The following is a 20,975-nucleotide window of genomic DNA, read 5'->3' as shown; positions in this document are numbered from 1 at the left end:
TGTGTTTGAATGGTTTGACAACTACCTGTTCTTCCTGGGTACCTGTGATCTGGCTTTTTCACAAAGATATCATAAAAGTAAAAGTCCCCTTCTGAATTCACTGACATCAGAGGCAAACATTTTATTTCTGAAAAGGTGCTAGTAGACTCCAGGCACCATTACAGCAGGCCATAGTGGTAATGGTATTTAGAATGCTTCTTTAACTAAAAAAATTTAAATCAAGGGCTAACTCCTTGCCTCATGTGTACCTAGGTAACTGTCCAGGAGATATCCAGAGCTACATGATACAGAGAGGCATTAAAAAAAAAAAAAAAAAAAATCAGTCTTGAAATGTCTTGAGAACTGTACTACAAAAAACAAAAAAAACTTACTTGTTTTGCAAACATTCTTCCCTTACCCCAGCAATTCCCCTTATGCATAACCACCATCAAATGTTATTCTTGTTCCTGGTAAGATTTTACCTACTGGTAACAAGGTATTCTGCTGACTAGCTTAAAGATGTCCTTATCATAGAACCGTTGCAATCTTTTTCCATTTTGACATTCCGTGTAATAAATACAGATACAGGTCGTTTTCCGTAATTCTCTTTCTATCATATTTCGAATAGTATTCTTATTTTTAATAGTCCTTGATAAAGTAGAATGCAGATAACCAGCTTACCTCACTGTCTATGGATATTCTAAACCAAGTTTCAATAACTTAATGGATTTCACAGTTTTATTATTAAGACAAAAAAAAATGCAAATAATATAGCACAAAGGTGCTAGGCAAGCATCAAAACACAAGATTTCTACTTATTTTATTATTTACTTCAGTAGGCACAGTGCAAGATGATGTTAGGGCGTTCTTATCTATCTGTTCTGACGTATTTTGCTCCTGCCGGCTTACTCTTTACATAGCTATGTGTGTATACGCCCAGTATGTAGGCTAGCTATTCTATCTAGTAGCCGAGGTAATGATGGCTCATTTTGTTTCTCGCTCGTTCTTTTAGCGAGGATCTGGTGATTTTTACAGATTGAGTAGATATTTCCTGCTGACTTAACCTATATGTACCCCTTGGAAGGGAAATCCTACATAGGTGGATATCAGTAAACACTAGACTGTTTAGACGTCAAATTAATATATACAGAGAATTTATTTGCTTTTCTTTATATTTGTAACACGGTATGTTAACAGGGGTTACTTCTATTCTGTATATTCTTTCATAATTGGGTTACATTTGAGCCAGAGTATTTAATCATTTCCCACTGGGCTAAATTATATGCCGATATCTTAACACCAGACACGACTATTGGCAGAGTGGTTCACGTTTAATTTACCCCCCCACCACCCAATCCAAGTGCATGAAAAGGTAGTTAACTCCACCTTTCTCCCACACCGCAGTGCTTTCTCTTCTGCTAGTACTGCCTCCATGATCGATGATCTCAGCCAATCCAACGCGTTCTCATTGGAAAGAACTAAGAGGCTTCCGTGCATGCATGCCAAAATGCCACGTTGCCCAAATTAGATGGTCTGTAGAAGACCATCTGATTGAAATAGATCTTGGAGGAAGCACCTCTGGTGGCTTTCAGTATGATAGCCACTAGCGGCACTTAAACCCTGCACTATAAAAAGTAGAATGGCAATGTTTGTAGTTGCAAAGTTATAAGTACACAACTTGGCACCCAGACCACGTCCTTAAGATGACGTGTCCAGGGTGCCTATAGTTCCCACTATAATTTCACAGGTGTTGTAGCTGACCGGATTAAGGCTACATTGTAAATATGTTGTATATATTGTACATACATTCTAACAATTCTATTAAAAAAGTGGTTCTTTAATGAGAAGTCTCAATTTTTTTACTTCATCGTGAAGATAAAGCACAGGGTATAACTAGTGATACCCCAACTGACCTCTAACACCTGGCTATGCTTGCTTCAGGTTTGTCAGAATGGTATTTTAATAGTGAGCCTTTTGCATCATGGTAGCTTACAACAGCTGAACTGATAAAGGTGATCCATCGGGATTATGCTTTGTAAGCATGTCTGTATAGGACTATAATGGATATGCACACAGATATCCCATTTCCTTGCAGTGTTTTCAAACAGGCCGTATCTTGAATATATGTGAGGCAGAATAGTTTGTGTCGATGTAGTATGATTGATTGGAATGTGCAATATAGGTTAAATTTAAAATATGTTGCTAAACGGTATTATGTTGGACTGCAGAGCAGCCAGCTTGCATTAATACCACAACACCAATTTCACTTAGGAGAGGTTTACTGATCTGTAATTTCCCAAGTCAGCAAAAATTTGACTGAATGATCAACGGTCTAATGTTAACTATGTTATACTATTTCTTGAGCCATTTTATTGTCTTTCTTCAGCATATCTAGAAGGGAATAAAAGGGTTTCTACATTCCTATTTTTTTATCCCTGTGAAAAATGTCCTATTGGCATTATTCACCAGGATGCTCCAATCGGAATGTTTGAAAAGAGTTCTAAATGAAGGCTTTACTTACCTTAATCCAAAGCTGAAAGAAACTCTCAGCTCTGCTGTGCTTTTTTTTTATGATGTCACGGGAGCCACCCCAAGATCCACTCAAAGGTTTCTTATAGAGAAGCTTTTGATTGGTTCATTTAACAAGGAAGGTCATTGTTTCAAGCTTAAAACACTGCACATCCAGACTCCTACCATCATGACCAATTCAAAGGAATCCCTGGAAGGGTTACTCAAAAAGATCCATACTTCCATTCAGAACTTACCTCTTACAGTCACCATTCACCTACTGACTAAATAGGAGTGAACAAACAAGGGGAAAACAAACAAGATCATGGGAATTTATAAATCTTTTTGTTCTTAAATCTGAGTGCATACTCCAATTAATATTAATCCCTTTTATGTTTCAGTCTCACTTCCCTGTACCTCATTTAGACGGATTTTAAACTCATGAATTATTTTGCTCTGCACTTTGCATTAAAGTACAACACATGTACGATTTCAGGTAAACGTGCAGGGATCTACAATAAATATAAGTTTTAACATCCAAGATACTTTGTAACGGCAAATCCACTTACCACTCGTCTGTTCATTAATAACTCTGCCAACCACTTTGCATCATGTGGTTTAAACATCATAAGGACCACTGTGGTGTTTGGATCATAGTGCAAAGTATCAGAGAAGATAGACTCTGGATAACAGAGTCTAAAAGTGGTTTTCTGGCCAACGTCCTCTTCATAACCAAGGACAGGTCCGTCATTCATTCTGTAAAATAAATACAAACGTCAATGATTAAGAGAAATATTTATAATTGTCCAGTTTGTTGTTTTTTTTATTTTAATTTTACAGAAATGTGTCTGGCGTTCGTGATTGGCTTTTCCTTTTGACATTTGTTAGTAAGAAGGTTGTTCAAATAACCTGCAAGAATGCAACTTGCAAGATCCGGTAATAATCTTTAAATTTGATTTTTTTTTTGCGTGTTGTGACTGTTTTAGAAAAAAACTTTCTAACAATTGCGTACAGACCTATTCTGGATGAGAGGATCAACTATAAGCTTGCTGCTGCTCCTTTTCCTAGGAATCCTCATTCATTAAACGGAGTAGAAGTAACAACAACAAAGAAAGCAATTCGGGAAAGTCAGGGATCATGAAGGTAATTTAATGTATTGAAAGGCACTAGTATGGAAAGGAGGGCAGACAACACACAATGAATGACAACACATGTTTTGTGCCAAAAACAAGCACTTTGTTACACTTCTTGAATATGGGAACCCAAGTCTCCTGAATGATTGGTAGAGTGACCGTTATAAAACCAGGCTAGCCAGGTTCTTGCACTGCTCAGGAAAGCTATGTACTAAGAAATACACATATTAACAGTTAGGGAATTTCAGTTCAGTGCTGAGTAAAGAGAATTCTCAAACCATTAGCATATGAGGCAAGGCAGGAGCTGAATGTAGAGAATCTAGGAGTAGGAACAGGATACGGGATTATAAAAAAAAAAAAAAAAACCTTCAGGTAGTGCTACCTTCCTCATTAGAATGGATATGAATTCTGTATGTTAAGTCCGCAGACAATCAATTTCATCATTTTCATTAAAATGAAAAAAAAAAGCCACCAAAAAGATTTTCAAAGGATAACATGAGAGAAAAAATGAAACCGATAATTCTAAATTTGTTTACTGTTGCAGATGTATACAAAACCTTAGTTTTCTTATTAAGAGGAGCTTATTATAGATCCGATTCCTCCCCCATTATCAGTTGTTTCATTGCTAAAGTCCTGTATTAATTTCTTTCTACATAAGTGACAGACCACCGAAACATTTCTCTTGGCATTCTAATTTTCTATTAAAAAAAATAAAAAAAATTTCAGCAGAACTTTTACTGGAACAACCTGGTTTTCTTCAAGGAACGAACGTTCATAGTCTTCCATTATCTTACAAACACTGAGCAATATTTTAGTAATAAGCCCTCACTCCTGATCCCTTCTTGAGCACAGTGTCTCCTGGGTCTTATTCCTCAACCCAATCATTCCTGTGAAACCGCAAAAGATGGTCAACACGTGTCATGACCTAATGCTTATATCCTCATGAAGAGTGAGGTCTCTAGAGTGGGAGTTTTGTTACAGCTTCTCTAACTGGCTTAGTAGAGATTAGGAAAATAATGTAGATACAATTAAAACGTATCCATTGCATCAGCATTCCATTACATGCATTCACGGTTTCTGTAAATCAGTAGGAAAGAATGAGTGCATCTGTAGAGCCTGTTCTGGTTTCAGCACAGGTAGATTCACTTTAAGCTTACTCAATATGTGCCAACTATCTGCTCAGACAAGTATATCCTTAAATGATGCACTGCCTTGATTACTAAATGTCTTCCCTCCAGTACAATAGGAAGTTGCTGCCTCACCCCAAGCAGGTTATTACACTGCAGATTAAACTAAAAACGTACACAACGCAAGGTTCTGCCAACAGAACACCACATGATGAAGCCGAACTGTACTTGGGCAAACAAAGTTGTCTGTAACAATCCATTAAGAGATATGTGCACTATGGGCTGCGCAATAATTTCATTAAAGGTAATTGTTTGCATGTAGCCACTTATTTGTCTTTCGTTATGGGGAAAATTGAATTTCTTTCTTCTTCTTTTTTTTAACCCCTTAAGGACCAAACTTCTGGAATAAAAGGGAATCATGACATGGCACACGTCACGTGTCCTTAAGGGGTTAAAGGAAGACAATAAAAAAAATATTAATCTTTCAAACTCGGCTCAGGTCGGAAGAGGACACCAAGGGCAGGTACACTTGAAGGTTAAAACTAAAGGACCCTTTAAAAACTGTGCAAATGTTCATCTGGTGGTAGAAGCTTCTCATGCGTGCCAGGATATCATGACCTTTTATTTTCCTGCTGAAATTGCCATGTATCAACACTAACACACATTGTTCTATCGACACAACTCTAGTTATGTGGTAGGCAAGACAACTAGAGGTCAACTGACATACAGCAGGTCCACATTAGTGAATAAAATGCACAATATGAACTTCTTTCACGAAAATTGCATTTCTTTTTTTTAAGGAAGACAATAGCAAAAGTCTTAATCTTTCTAACTCAGCTCAGGTCTGCAGAGGACACCAAGGGCAGGTTCACACAAAATATAAAGTCTCCGTACCTTATTATTACATCATAAGAATCAATTTTCTTTCCTAAAGTGCTGTTTCGAAGTACTCCCCCGTTGCCCACTACAATGCATTTCTTGCAGGAGATGCTAGGAAGAAAACACAAGAATTTAGTCTTCATAATATTCATCTATTATTGACACACTATATGCCCTGCCTCCATGCATGCATTTTTTTTTTTTTTTTTTTAACAGAAGTCTGCTCTAGGTGCCCCATTCTAAGCGCCACTTAAATCAATAGGCTCCTAAGTCAGAGGAAATTTGGGTGCATGCCCATGAGTTAAATTCAAAAAGGTATGGGATCATGGTTGCAGGGAAGGAATCACAAGAATAGACTAAATTTGCTTTCTGTTATCCTGATGCAGAGGAAATTTGCAATAAATTGAAATCAAATGTAACTAAATGTTTGTTTGTTTTTCCAAAAAACAAACAAACAAACAAAAATTCTAATAGCTAAATCTCATATGTAACCATTCCTCAGATTAACCCCTTAAGGACCAAGCTTCTGGAATAAAAGGGAATCATGACATGTCACACATGTCATGTGTCCTTAAGGGGTTAAAAGGGTTCTCTTGATGGTGTTTGCCCACTCTGTTCCCTTAGGCGCTTCAGACACTCTGATCCTATCACTCATCAATCATTCAGAGAAATGCTTTAGAATTGTATGCATCTTTCTAAAACATTTCTTCCAATGGGCAGCTAATAAGAGACTAAGTGTCAGCTGATGCTCTCGGACTATCAATGGCAACCAAGGGAAAAGCTTACACATTACTGCAGAGTAAGGACGAGGCAGAAGAGGCAATGAGTGGATAAGCACCATACAGAGAACTTTGGAAAGAATAAAAACTTTGAGAAGTACATGTGAAAAAGATATTAATCAACAAAGAAAACCTAATGTATACAAAGATGCCTATCACTGTCAGAAATGCAAAAACACCCCCATCTCTTGACTTTAAGCTCGTTTGAGCAGGGTCCTCTTCAATCTATTGTTCCTGTATGTTTTTGTAATTGTCTCATTTATTGTTAAATCTCCCCCTCTTATAATATTGTAAAGCGCTACGGAATTTGTTGGCACTATATAAATGCCAATAATATTAATAAAAATAATTTTGCTTTAAAAATCATTGCTTTCATATTGCATATTTTAGAGTATGCGTCTAGTTTAAACAGCAACTAGATGCATACTTGCAAAAATGGAATATAAATCTTCCTGCCAAATATATGACTTTTCAAGTGGTTGGAACCTCTTTTTGTTTAATGATATTCTCAATAAGAAAAAAAAAATTCTTAAAAGGGACATTCTAGGCACCAAAACCACTACAGCCCATCCCTGCAAGCTGAGCAGTGTTCACGTTGCTTCCTAATGCCACCTCTAGTGGCTGTCGCTCTGTTTACAGGACGTGGCATCTTCACGTTCAGCAAAGTGACAAAATGTTCCCCGTTGAGTCAATGCTGTTTGGAGCGGTGCGGCAATTGCCATGCATTCGCACTAGACTACAATGGAAAAGCATTAGATTGGCCTAGATCAGGATTAATGATCTCAGCCACAGAAAGTGGGGAGAGACCGGTGGGCCAGGGGAAATAAGGTAAATAAAACTGTTTAATTAGGTTCATTACGGGGGCTTAATTCTAAGAATGTTGCCCGTGCGTTCAAAAAACTGCAAGCAAGATTTTTTTTATTAAATACGAATATTATAAAAAAAATGTATATGGTCACGCGTATTTCTGACTCTGCTTTGTATTACCCACCTTTCCATTTTTAAAGTAACCATATTCTGGACAGGATAACAATTTTGTGAAATGATACATCGGAACTAGAACATCCTATTGAATGCCACAACACTCTACAGCAACAGCCTGCTGCCAGAGTTCGTCTATGTAGACTACATTAGAAAAGATATTGCTCTGGCCACAAAGTGTAAGTGAAGGTTCCCTCCTCTTTGGTCAATATGGAACCTGCTTCAGATATGGGTGTATCCATCTACGTTCCCAATACCAAGCACAACCGTCATTTTGAGGTTGATGAACTTAGACATGCAAAAATAAATATATATATATATAAAATCAATATGGTTGATGGCTGCCTAGGTCTAAGACAGAAGTTGGTGGTTAGGAAAAAGGAAAAACTATTGAGTTTGGAAACAAAAAAATGGTGGGAGGTTGCCTTTCTTGATAATTATTTAAAAGAAGGCTTAATTCCACGTGGTCTCAGATTAGATAAGACACCCGCCTTTGGGCTGGATGACCCTCTATTTTTACAAGAGTGGGATGAGATCCTCACCAATTGTTCATTCCAACTTATTCAACTAATCATCAAACACTCTAAAGAATCCCAACAAAAATTGGAGAATGAAATAATCCTTCTTGATTCCACCTTCTCTATAGACTCTGAAAGCAGAGAATATAAAGAAAGGGAAGAATCCTTACAAAACCAAATAAAAAGATTAGATGAACGTATAACCGACACCAAAAACAAAAAATATATGAGGGATAAGGAGGATAAAAAATCTAATATTTTCTCCACCTCAAATAGACTATCTAGGAAAAGTACACGCCCCACCTCTTATAGAGGTAATAGATCTAGAGCACCCCATAATAGAGGAAGGTCCAGAACACCTGGAACACACACTGGCTCTAAAGATCTTAATTCCTTCCATCAGGGAACCACCAATAGAAGGTTGAAAACACCCCCAAGGGAAAAATCCTTACGACAATTCTCCAGGAGATCATCTCCAATAAGAAGTGAGATTGTGAAACCCCGTACACAAGATACTAATAATCATACAAATCATTGGGGCAATCATTCACAACCCAACGAAAGGGAACAAAATTTTCAGGGTCGCTTGAAAGGCCCCAAAGAAAAAAACATTATGAATTATTTCCAACCCAGGGCGGATGTTTGGGAACATCCCAACAGGTTCTCCGCTCTTCAACAAGAAACCCCCTCAAAAAGGGGGAGAACGGAGGACTAGTTGGGATTTCCCAGAGATCCTGTAACCTCAGACAAAAAGCAAAAGAAAGAGGTATTTTTAATTTAACGGATATCCCATTGTCTGAGGAAGAAATTAATTTACTTTCGAAGGGAATGAAATTTGCTCCCAATCAGGCTGCCAATGAATTCAATTTATATATTGACCTCAAGAAATATATGCGTTCCTTGACGGTCAAGAGACATTTTTTGTTAAGTCCTTCCCATGTGGGCACTGATGTGGGTACTAACGATGGAGACATTATCCCCCATAGATTTAAACCCAAGTCACATTTTTACCCTGCTCCGAGTAAGGGACCTTACTTGGAGACGTTTGAACGTATGGTGGAAAAAGAATTCCATATTCTTACAACTAAACAAAAAACACGTGACTACAATCTCACACGTAGGGAGAAAAATGTTTTAAAAAATCTAATGGAAAGAGATGACTTAGTCATAAAAGAGGCCGACAAAGGGGGGGGGATTGTCCTCATGACCACTACCTATTATTTGGAAGAATCTTCCAATATTTTGGGAGATAAAGAGACATACATGATCCTGAAAAGTGACCCCACCTTACATTTCAATCTGAAACTAAGGAATTTTTTAGAGGAGGCAAAGAATAATGACATCATATCCCAAAAGAATTTTGATTTTTTGTTCCAAAAAAATCCTGTTATTCCCATTTTTTATTTCCTCCCCAAAACGCACAAGAGGTTACCTAATCCTCCTGGACGCCCGATCATCAGTGGTGTCAACTCACTTACTGCAAATCTGTCAGCTTTTGCAGACTCCTTCCTGCAAAAATATGCTCAAGGAGCTTTGTCCTACATCAAGGACACTAAATCTTTTTTGCAGGAATTGGAGTCCATTGAGTGGCACACTGAGTATAGTTGGGCCACGCTGGATGTAACCTCTCTTTACACAGTAATTAATCACGATCTAGGACTAGAGGCGTTGAATCATTTCATGTCACAGGACACAAACTTAGCAGGTAACCTCCAACAGTTTCTTTTGAGTGCAGTTAATTTTATTTTGAAACACAATTATTTTTATTTTAATGGTGAATTTTATTTACAAACCACAGGGACCGCCATGGGCACCAGGTTCGCCCCCAGTTATGCCAACACCTATATGAGAAGGTGGGAGGACCTATACGTATGGTCTGGTCATGACTGGAGGGAGAACCTGGTGCTCTGGCGGCGGTATATAGATGACGTTATTATTATTTGGCGAGGTTCTTCTTCTTTATTTCAGGAATTTGTTAATTTTCTTAATCTGAATACTTATAACTTGGTGCTGTCCCCCGTCTGGAACAAGGTTGAGATCCATTTTTTGGATCTCACCTTGTTCATTGACCGAGGAGAGATTAGAACCAAGTGTTTTTTCAAACCCACCGATGGGAATGGGTTTGTACATCAGCTGAGCTGCCATCACAAACCCTGGCTTAGGGGCATTGCGAGAAGCCAGTTTACACGCTTAAGGCGCAATTGCTCCGATAGCCAGGATTTTAATGTCCAATCTACACATGTGAAAAAGAAATTGTTGGAGAAAGGTTATAACAAAAACACTCTAGATAGAGAAATTCGATTAGCTAGACAGGTTAATAGAAACCAACTATTGGGAGACAAACCTCGGACAGATACACCTCAGGTGAAGGAATTTTCTTCAGCCTTCCTAACACAATTTAACACCGACCACAATAGAATCAAAAAATGTTTACAAAAACATTGGCCAATTTTGCTGCAGGATCCGGTGTTGGGGGCTACCTTATCACAACTGCCTAGAGTCATCTATAAGAAAAATAAAAACTTTAAAAACATGTTAGCTCCCAGCTATGCCCTTAAACCTACTAAGTCGAATAATTCTACAACATTGGGATCTTTTAGAGGTTGTAACACGTGTAAGGCTTGCACTACAAGCCTGGTATTTAGAACTAATTCCTTTTGTAGTTTCAGCACAGGAGAAAAGTTTAATATCAGGATGGATATTGGTTGCCACACGGACTATGTCGTTTATCTACTGCAGTGTCCGTGTGGCAAACAGTATGTAGGCCGTACAAAAAGGATCCTCAAAATAAGACTAATGGAACATCTTAATAATATAAAGAAGAAACTCGAGACCCACTCTGTACCTATTCATTGCAACGCTTGCCCCCATTTTTCTTTTTCTCATTTTAAGTGTGTGGGAATTGAGAGAGTATTGCCCTATTGGAGAGGGGGGGATAGACTTAAACAACTATCACAACGCGAGACATACTGGATACACAAACTCCAGACCCTCCATCCAAAGGGACTCAATCATGATATTGACCTCATATGCTTCCTTGATTAATATAATTATCTTCCGTTGGTGACCCCGTGATGGTGCCCTCATGGGAAGGATTCCCCTTCCTCCTTCTTCCTCCCCCTTTTTTTGTTTATTTTCCCCTTCCTTTTTTCTATATGCTCCTTTCCTTTATGACAAAGGTCAGGACATTTGGAATATGTGAGACAAATTCACTTAAATAAATAAGGAACAGTTCTATAAAAGATAATCAAACATTGGATACTATTATAATTATTAAGATACATTATGTAAGGAATCTTTATGGATATTAAGATCCGTTTTTTATAACATATGTACTACATGAATCTATACGAGCACAAAATAAATAAAGTTATGTAACACTGGTTTATATTTATAATGAACTTATCAACATAGTTTATATTAGGACGTTGATACTGATAATTATTCTACACATTGTATATGCACTTCCTGGTTGCCTTTAAGTGTGACATTATTAATTATTATTTAGTTTAGCACCTATATATAATATGATCATTTGAGCTATAGAATGTTTCATCAAATTTATTGATCGCATATGATCAAAATGCTATTGAAAAGTTTTTCACTATTAGTAATACACATATAATCTAATCATCAAAGAGTTTAAATGTGACTGTTATACATTTAATTGTAATAGTAGAAAATTAAGTAAACACTGATTATTTTTAGGGTTTTAGTTATATGGATCTAAGTAATTGCACTATGATTAGCATCTTTATTAGGAAGACATTCTTTATAATGTGCTTGTTTTCTGCAAATGTTTCAAAACTGCTATACCCTAGGCGACCTCTAGGTGGCGATATGCTTAACCACTTTTCATCTCTGAGTTGGAACGCACAGGGCAATGGAACGCGGAAGTGAAAACGGAATACTACTTCCGGTTTCCGGTTTTTCCGTTTGGCGCCGAAATCGAATGTTGGAACACCTCTCTACACCTGAACAGGTCTGATGAATACTCTGCAACTGAACAGGATCTACAATCAATGGTAACTCCCACCGGATCCACCAATGAACTATAGGCTTAGCCTATTTAAAGAGACTCTTTGGGGGGATAGTATTGTATGCATTTTTTTATGTATTGATTGATTTTATTTGAATCTCGGTCCCTGAGGAAGTTCCCTTGCATAGGAACGAAACGCGTAGGACCTCTCTTTTATTTATACTTTTATTGAATACGGCTATTATTTGTAGCCTTTTTTCTACAATAAATCTGCATATTTATTTTACTTACCTCTACTGAAGTCTCAGTCCATTTCTTGGTCCGCTTGGAGTTCCAGTGGAAAGTGGAGACACCCAGCCGCCCAAACGTATTGGGGCAGGCACCTGTTCAGGCGCATTATTCACTTCAATCTCGTGAGTGCAATATTATCTTGGCGCATCACTTTTGTGTTTTACTGTATTACACTATGTATCTTTTTCTGTTCCTGTTTTAGATTGTATACAGCCGTATCTCATTTCTCCTTTGCCTTTGTAGAAGTTGGTGGACCTGTTTGGGCCTGGAGCCCAGGCTCTGGCTGCAAGTGAGCATTCTTGAGCCAGCAGGGAGAGCAAAAGATCTTCCTGCTCCGCCCTGTGCCCCCTCAAATGCTGGATGGGGCTTTGTGGTCAGTACCACTATTGGGTGCAGATCCTTTTTAGAGCTCCCTCACTGTCACCTGGTTCGGCTTCTAAACACAGGGAAATGTACCAAAACAATGTAGCACCTTATGTCCCAAAAATGCAAAGCAGAAATGTTAGGCTCTAGTTGATTTATATGCCTAAAGACCATGGTGCAGAGTTGCTCAGCTCTGTAAAGCAATCCATATTACTCAAGACGCATACTTTTGAGAAGATATGAACGACTTTGTAAGTTAAAATCAAAGTACAATGATTGCATTAAAAGACATCTTAAGCTAATTTTTGATTCCCAATACATTTCCAGTCTAAGCGATAATATTAGTTAGCTGAAAGGATTTTGTAATTGTTCCAGCAGAGTATAGGACAGAGAATTTGGTCAAATGACTTCAAAATTAATTGTTGTACATGCATATTTAAAGGGAGGCTCCAGACCCTAAAGCACTGCAGCTTGCTTAAATTATTTGTATGAAGAGTTTGAACTCTTGTTTTCTTTTTACACAAAGTGCAGATTTCAATAGAAATTTGCACTTGTATATATTAACCTTATTGTAGGCAATTGCTCAGAGCACCGGCCTTGCAAAGACTTCTCATTGACCTGCAATGGGAAGTCTGTGATTGGACAGCCACATAAAGTCTGGGCAGGGTTAGAAGGGGAGGACTTGCAAAGGCTGCAGACAAGAGAACTACAGCTTTTGCAAGATGTTTTTAGATATACCTCCAATGACAAAATAGCATAACTAAATGCATACCTTCCAATTAGAGTATAAATACTTGACAATTATTTTTTTTGGGGTTTTGTATTTTGTCAGTGGAGTTTCCCTTAAGACTTCCTGAACGCCCAGCAGTGTGTGGAGCAAGCTATTGCTTACATGTTTGTGTCTTACACTATTTTTGACTTTTGTTCACCAGCGGTCTCTTGCTATCTACTTGCACTTACTTTTTAATTTCGTCTGGAAGGCTACATTTTGGAAGCTTCTTAAGTGCCAGGTCCAAAAATCTCTCTGTGAAAAAAAATTACAAAATAAATAAATAAATAAATAAAGCATATTAAAAGATCACCGTTTTACACAGGTATATTTTAGTGTAAATTACAGCCTAGTATTAGCATTTGAAGGTTCTAAAAACATGACCCTTTCATGGCTGTGTTTTTGTAGTTTCGCAAGGCATTAATGACTAAATCAACCTTGGTATGTCCGCTATGTGTTTGCTCAGCAGTAATTTTCCTTGCTCTTATTAAGCGTGCACACACGCATACAAGGACAGTCAGGAGTTTTGTTTGGATCCCAAGGAATGTGTTTGTGTAATTTCACAATAAATATATAGGAGTTTTCATCATCATTAAGCAAGAATATAATCTAATCTGACAAAAATGTACTTCCCAATATTGTTTTTAATGGTGTGCAAATATTTTTGCATTTTCTTTTTTGTCTCTTACAATGTCTTGCTTGTATTTTGGGATTGTTCATGCAAAAAAGTAAACATTCTGGGTAATTGGGGGTGTTTGTAACAATATATTGGCATTCATTTTACAACATGTCAGGTAAGTAGCAGATGTTTGGGGAACATCAGTGATGTGGTCATTTTACTTTTTATGCTTAGTGTTCCATCACCGGAAGTGAGGAGGATAGGACATGTTTACAGAGTTGGGGACTTTGATGGAACACAGACATATGGATAATTAGCAAGGCGGCATTTCAATTTATAATGATTACAGCGTATCATTTGCAAAAGAGGAAAACACTGCCTCTTTTGTGAAGAGCATTTTGATGATTCTTTTTTTTCTCCTGAACAAACTGACGTATAATAAGTGTGGGTGCATTTAATATGAAAGAGGAGAATTCTGGTTGAACAGACATACAGCGCAAATTCAGAGTTTTATTTAGATCACAACTTGTACAACTGCCTCAGTCCTTAAGGGGTTAAGCCACCATGGCGCATTCCATTCCAATCCTTGTTTCATATATCCCGATGTACAAAAAAAGTCCCAATGTTGATCAGTGTGCACTAGGAAATGTTTCAATGTTGATAAGCATGCACCAGGAGTTATTTTATGGTAAACATACAAGGCTTGGGGAATCTTCAAGGAGGGAGAATATAATAGATGAGTCAATGTAGGCGTAGAGGCTGAAAGTATATTTAACTGCTGCGTATGCTAGTCTCACACATGTTTCTTATAGGGATGCAGGATACATGCACAGACCAAAAATCCTTTATAATAAAAAAAAAAAAAGGTATGAGCTACTTTCAAGGCTAAAAAAAGTGTACGTATTGAGTGCTATGTGCCAACACAGTGATGTGCGTGTTGCAGCACAGAATGTGGACTAAACAGGTTAATTCATAGGAGGAAACTGGTGTAGTAATGGAAAGATATAGGAACAGAGTCTATGTGGCACACTGAGAGGAGGACAGATATGCAACGCACATTTTGACAATTTAAATGACAATTACGTCAATAGCCTTGTCATTTGAATCAACATTGTTCTTTATACTAAAAAAATAAGTGCATTTTTGTCTCCTATCGATAGCAAATGTTATTTTGGCACATTACATTCAGGTTTCTATATACAGCTGTGCTCAAAAGTTTGCATACCGTGGAAGAAATTTTGGCATTGATTTTGAAAATATGCCTTATGATGGGAAAAAAAATATTTTATTGAAGGATAGTGATCGTATGAAGCCATTTATCATATAGTTGTCTGTCTCCTTTTTAAATAATAGTGATAACAGAAAACACCTAAATGGCCCTGATGAAAATTTACATACCCTTGAATGTTTGGCCTTGTTACAGACACAGCACGTGACACACACTGTTAAAACGTCAATTAAAGGTTAATGTCCCACACTTGTGTTTTTTTTAAGTTGCAATTAGTGTCTATGTATAAATAGTCAGTGTGTTAGCTCTCACTTGGATGCACTGAGCAGGCTAGATACTGAGCCATGGGGAGCAGAAAAGAACCTGCATAACAAGGTAATGGAACTTTATAAAGATGGAAAAGGAAATAAAAAGATATCCAAATCCTTGAAAATGCCAGTCAGTATTGTTCAATCACTTATTAAGACGTGGAAAAATCAGGGATCTCCTGATACGAAGTCAAGGTCAGGTGGACCAAGAGAGATTTCAGTCACAACTGCCAGAAGAATATTTTGGGATAAAACGAAATACAGGCTGTTCTGTAAAATGAGAGTGTTGTTGTTTTAAGGAGCACAATATGACGATACTCGAACAAATATCGGCATGGTCGAGTTGCCAGAAATAAGCCTTTACTGCGCCATTGTCACAAAAAAGCCCGGTTACAATATGCCGACAACACCTTGACATGCCTCGCTACTTCTGGTACACAGTAAATTGGAGTGACAAGACCAAAAGAGAGTGTTATGGTCACAACTATAAATGTTATGTTTAGGGAAGAGTCAACAATGTCTATAATTAAAAGAATACCATCCACTGTGAAGCATGGTAGTGGCTCACTGATGTTTTGGGGGCTGTGTGAGCTCTAAAGGCACAGGGAGTCTTGTGAAAATTTATGGCAAAATGAATGCAGCATGTTATCAGAAAATACTGGCAGACAATTTGCATTCTTCTGCACGAAGGCTGCGCATGGGATGCTCTTGGACTTTCCAGCATGACAATAACCCTAAGCACAAGGCCAAGCTGACCCTTTAGTGGTTACAGCAGAAAAAGGTGAAGGTTCTGTCTGGAGTGGCCATCACAGTCTCTTGACCTTAATATCATTGAGCCACTCTAGGGAGAGCTAAAACATGCGGTTCAAGCAAGACGACCAAAATCTTGACCTGGAGGCATTTTGCCAAGACGTATGGGCAGCTACACTCCTGCAATATTTAGGAGCCTTAGACAACTATTACAAAAGACTGCATGCTGTCATTGATGCTAAAGGGAGCAATATACACTATTTAGAACTAGGAGTATGCAGACTTTTGAACGGGGGTCATTTAATTTTTTTCTTTGCTGCCATGTTTTGTTTTAGGATTGTGCCATTCTGTTATAACCTACAGTTGAATATGAATCCCAGAAGAAATAAAAGAAATGTGTTTTGCCTGCCCACTCTTGTTTTCTCATATATTACCAATTCTCCAAGGGTATGCACATTTTTAAACACAACTGTATCCTTTCTATGAGAAATGCCACCTTTCATTAGGAGCAGCCACAAGTGTACTCATTAGCTCCCCTATCCCGATAAATGTACTAAACACACAGTGTTATGAGAGGCCACTGTGTAAATAATATAACTTTTAATTTATATGATATATTGGAAAACTTCTGGGCAGTATTTTGCTAATCCCTGACTATGCATCTAAAGGTAGACATAAAATGCAGTATTTAAGCCAATGAGTGGTGATGGAGGCAAAATCCAAAAATTGAGCCATAATGGCTTTTTTGGAAGTCAAATTTCTTTAGTCCAATCTTTAGGATTTCTATTAAAAACAGCCAGGAGAATTTTTCCAAATCATCTATTTTGCCTAAAGACTACCATTCAGTATTGAATTCAGTTTTTAGTGAATGAACCCCAGTGTGTTACGAAGGGCAAATATGCTCTTAATTGACAGAAAGAAAGTATGATAAAATAAATATTAACTGCTTAACACTGTTAGAAGCATATTCTATGCGGTCCTAAAACCAGCAAGCTTTAACGCCATTAGGACAGAATGGAATGTCATGCATTATTGCTCTGCTGTGCCTACTACCCAGCACCAATCACTTAATTGGAGAAAACATACAGGAGCCTCAGTATGAGAGGGAGATCTCCCTTTCATGCTGCAATCACACAGTAGAGGGCTCTTACAGAGTGGTCTGTACTGTGTGAGTGGAAAAATTATCTTCTGATGCCAGTACTGACATCAGCAAAGGGAATCCATCTGAGTTAGGGTTAGTGTTACTGCTTTTTTTAAGAGTTAAGGACAGTTTAGGATTAAGCTTAGAGGTAAAGTTAGGACAGGTGCACTGTCAGAGTTAGTGTATACATAACGTTAAGAAAAGTGTTCGTGTTAACTATCAGGATGATAATTTAATGTGTAAAAAATAAGCAGAACTGTATTTCTACTTAATGTTTTGTTAGGTATAAATATAAATTAAAAGAAAGCCATTTCTGTTCTAAAAAAAAGAAATCTATATTATACAATATGTATGGGGGCACTCACAGAGAAACACTTAAATTACAGTGTAATAAACATGTTGTACAAATGCTAGATTTTGCTTTGGTTCAAAAGGTGGACAATTGCCTCGACCCTTATTTCACAAGACATTACATCTGAGTACATTTGTACTCACGAAGCACATGCTCTCTAAAGTTATGGGTCGGCCTGCACATACATCTCTAATGACACATAAGAGGTCACGCAATGCACTATATATAGGGAAATGGCTTTGCTATTTCTTGGCTTAAGTAAAGCAGAATTCACGAGGGTCATATTTCCCCATTGTCAAAGAATGGATTATAGGCACATGCAGACGGCTTGCATCTAATTGCATTGTTTGGAGATGGAGGCAGTAAACACAGTGTCAACATGACTCAGTAAGCAGCTGCAACCTTATCCTCATTAGTGTCAAGACACTATAATAACCAATTCTTACTTATTCATGCTTATTTTTATCATGTTTGTAATATTCTTATATCTAACGTGCAAAAATAGTAAATAAAAAAATGCAAAGAACATTTTGTTTTCTTGTTCGAAAAGTGATACCTTGTCATTTTTGCGAGTCAGATATACTTTGAAAACAAACAGACTCACAAATACCCATCAACTGTAATAATGAGAAATACAAAGACTTTAAAGGGTTACTCCAACCAACGTGACCATTTTAGCGTTCAAAGTGGTTATGGTGGTAGAAGTCAGGATGTCCAGCGTTTCTGCCAAGCTCATGGAGAGCCTAAATATGCATGACAAGGTGCATTTTCAATTTCACTATCCAAGTTAAAGAGGATTATTCACCAACGTAAAATCCTAAGTGCATTTTAAATTTAAGGCCAAAGTAGCCAAATTGGAGGCATTGCTGATGTGGAGAATTTTCTACTTGGCTATTTCGGTCTTAAATTGAACCTTTAATTCTCACTTTCATTCTATAATCCTGTCTGTTATAATGTGATATAGACAGGGAGAAACATTTATTTTTAAACACAGGCCACTCACTCAGGCTTGCAGTGGCAGCATGCAAATTACATGGAAACTAAGAAAATCTCCTTCAGTTGGTTTAAGGGCAATTTTTAACCCACAGCACAATTTCCTCACCGAGCTCTGCGTCCATTTCAAAACACCAAAGTGGTTTAAGCTTCACCTTCAAACTAGCAAAACAGTCTGCCTTTTGTCACCCTAAGGTTGCAACACAATGAGAAACCAGTCCCTACGTTTTTCTTATGCATAAATGGTAAAGCATGTCATTTCAGCTGGGGAAACCAAACAAGAACAAAAACTAGGCTACCAAGTGGAGCACTGCAAGCAAAAGTAAAAAATAAATAAAGAAGTGACAGAGCCGCTTTCACACTTTCTCATGGACATAAATAATGAAGTCTCTGGAACGACATACTTTTTTTCTTTCTTGGTTTGCCATCGTATATTTGCATGGATTGCATTTGGCACAAAATAAGGATAAATTAACTAAATAAACATGCGTCACAGCACCCCAGATATTATTTATTATTCTAATAGTTCAAAGAGGATACAAACGGGTGAAGATCAAGTGACTATAGTAAAAGATTGTTCAGTATTCCAAAAGCACACACAATGCATATTAGCAAACAACATTAGAAAGCAGTAACCATAAATTACAGAACATAATGCGCAGTGGAGATTAAGTAAACAATATTTATTGCTGTATGTAATGTAGGAATTAATCAGGGATCCCTGACATCCTGAAAGACATGTTGCTACATCTATAGTTTACAAGCTAGACTGTAGCTGCCTTTCTTAAATTATCTCAACACTATTTATTATTAAATGGCTTACAAAGTGTACCTCTTCATTAAAAAAACACTCCGAGCGAAAAAACCTGAATAAATAATGTGACTTTTACATTATTTCAAAATGAGTAAAGAGGTAGCCCTATCCTAAAATAAGTAGATTAAATGTCACACACAGCAAGCTCAAGCATTTAGCTCTGCTAAAGTCAAACCACAACAACTATGCAAACAACAAAGAATCAATGAACAAAACAAAACAAAAAATCAACAAACAAACTTGAATGGTGTTGATTTCTAATGCAGATTCAAACTTTATGGAAAAATGTATAAAAATGTTGAGTTTAAAAAACAAAAAAAAAAACGGTACAAAGCACTAAAAGTGAGTCAAATACCACTCAATGGGTCCAACAAGCAGGCATATTGTCATGGTAACTCCCTTCCTTTTACAGCTCTGAGTCACTTTTCAACAACACTTTTATACAGTACAGGATCAACCAAAAAATAAAAAAAAAATCTACATGTCATTTTTTTTTTGCAAAATTGCAGTAATCAAAACGAAAAAACCACTCCACACAGGCAACGCTTGCCTTGCAGCTTTTTATGTGTGAGAAGTAACCTATTTAAAACACACTGAATACCATGTGGTGCACGTGCGCGCATGGAGGGATAGCTTCAAAGGCTTCTCAATGACAGTTTCTTCTGGGGGGAATGGGAGAAGCTTTATTAAGGTATAACCCCAATAAATACATGCATGAAAAATGCACACATGTATTTATTGGGGATTTATCTACTAAACAGTGATTTTTTTTTTGATTTTTTTTAAAGGGCACTGTGGAATGCTCTTTTAAGCACATCTCAAACTGCAAAAACGTCATCTATATTGTATGAGAACTGGATGTACACACATGAAAACTGCATTGTACTGCATGCAGCCTTTTATATTACCATTATAGACAGAAGGAGCAACAAGTAAGAAAATTAATCATGGTGTTGGATACAACCGGATGCTTCAAGTCAGAATACACTGAACAATGCAGGTAAAAGGTAATTAATCTGCATGAGTAGACTTATTACATTAAATAATTAATAAGAATCATAAATAACTCATTTCCACTGTACAAAGAATAGCTTTAAAAAGGAAGCAAATCCTCATCATATGTTTAATTACGGATATCAGTCATGCAAATAAAAGGAGATTTGAATTTGATTCATACCTTTTGAGCAATTATTTGCAATGTGAAGTGTGCAAAATGCCTCCATAACTCCAATGGGGTAGGAGCCTATCAGAACCTAGATGCTGTGGGCAACAACGGTTAGTTGCGATCCACCTTCATCTACAGCCATTCTATTTTCTCTGCCAGACTATCTGATTTCCAGCCTTCTCACTCAACTGAAACCATGCCCCTCACTGTCCATAACCTCCGAACCAAAACACAACACTCTAAACTGTCGGTTATCCTCATTCTTTGAATTATCCGCTGCCTTTGACACCACTGGCCAT

At 37.4% G+C, this 20,975-nt stretch overlaps 1 protein-coding gene across 3 annotated transcripts in view; it reads right to left on the bottom strand.

The window, feature by feature from the left end:
• ST3GAL6 (ST3 beta-galactoside alpha-2,3-sialyltransferase 6) overlaps positions 1-20,975 on the bottom strand; it is a 124,281-nt gene that overhangs the window by 12,931 nt on the left and 90,375 nt on the right. For all 3 annotated transcript variants that reach the window (XM_063448858.1, XM_063448840.1, XM_063448851.1), the window contains 3 exons: positions 13,498-13,561; positions 5,642-5,737; positions 3,057-3,243 (listed from right to left, as the gene is read on the bottom strand). In XM_063448858.1, coding sequence (XP_063304928.1) covers positions 3,057-3,243; positions 5,642-5,737; positions 13,498-13,561 — 347 coding nt within the window. The remainder of the gene's footprint in view (positions 1-3,056; positions 3,244-5,641; positions 5,738-13,497; positions 13,562-20,975) is intronic.

The sequence above is a fragment of the Pelobates fuscus genome, chromosome 1, assembly GCF_036172605.1.
Source record: "Pelobates fuscus isolate aPelFus1 chromosome 1, aPelFus1.pri, whole genome shotgun sequence".
NCBI lineage: Eukaryota > Metazoa > Chordata > Amphibia > Anura > Pelobatidae > Pelobates > Pelobates fuscus.
The sequence above is the reverse complement of the archived record's forward strand: the minus strand, read 5'-3'. Positions and strand labels throughout refer to the sequence as shown.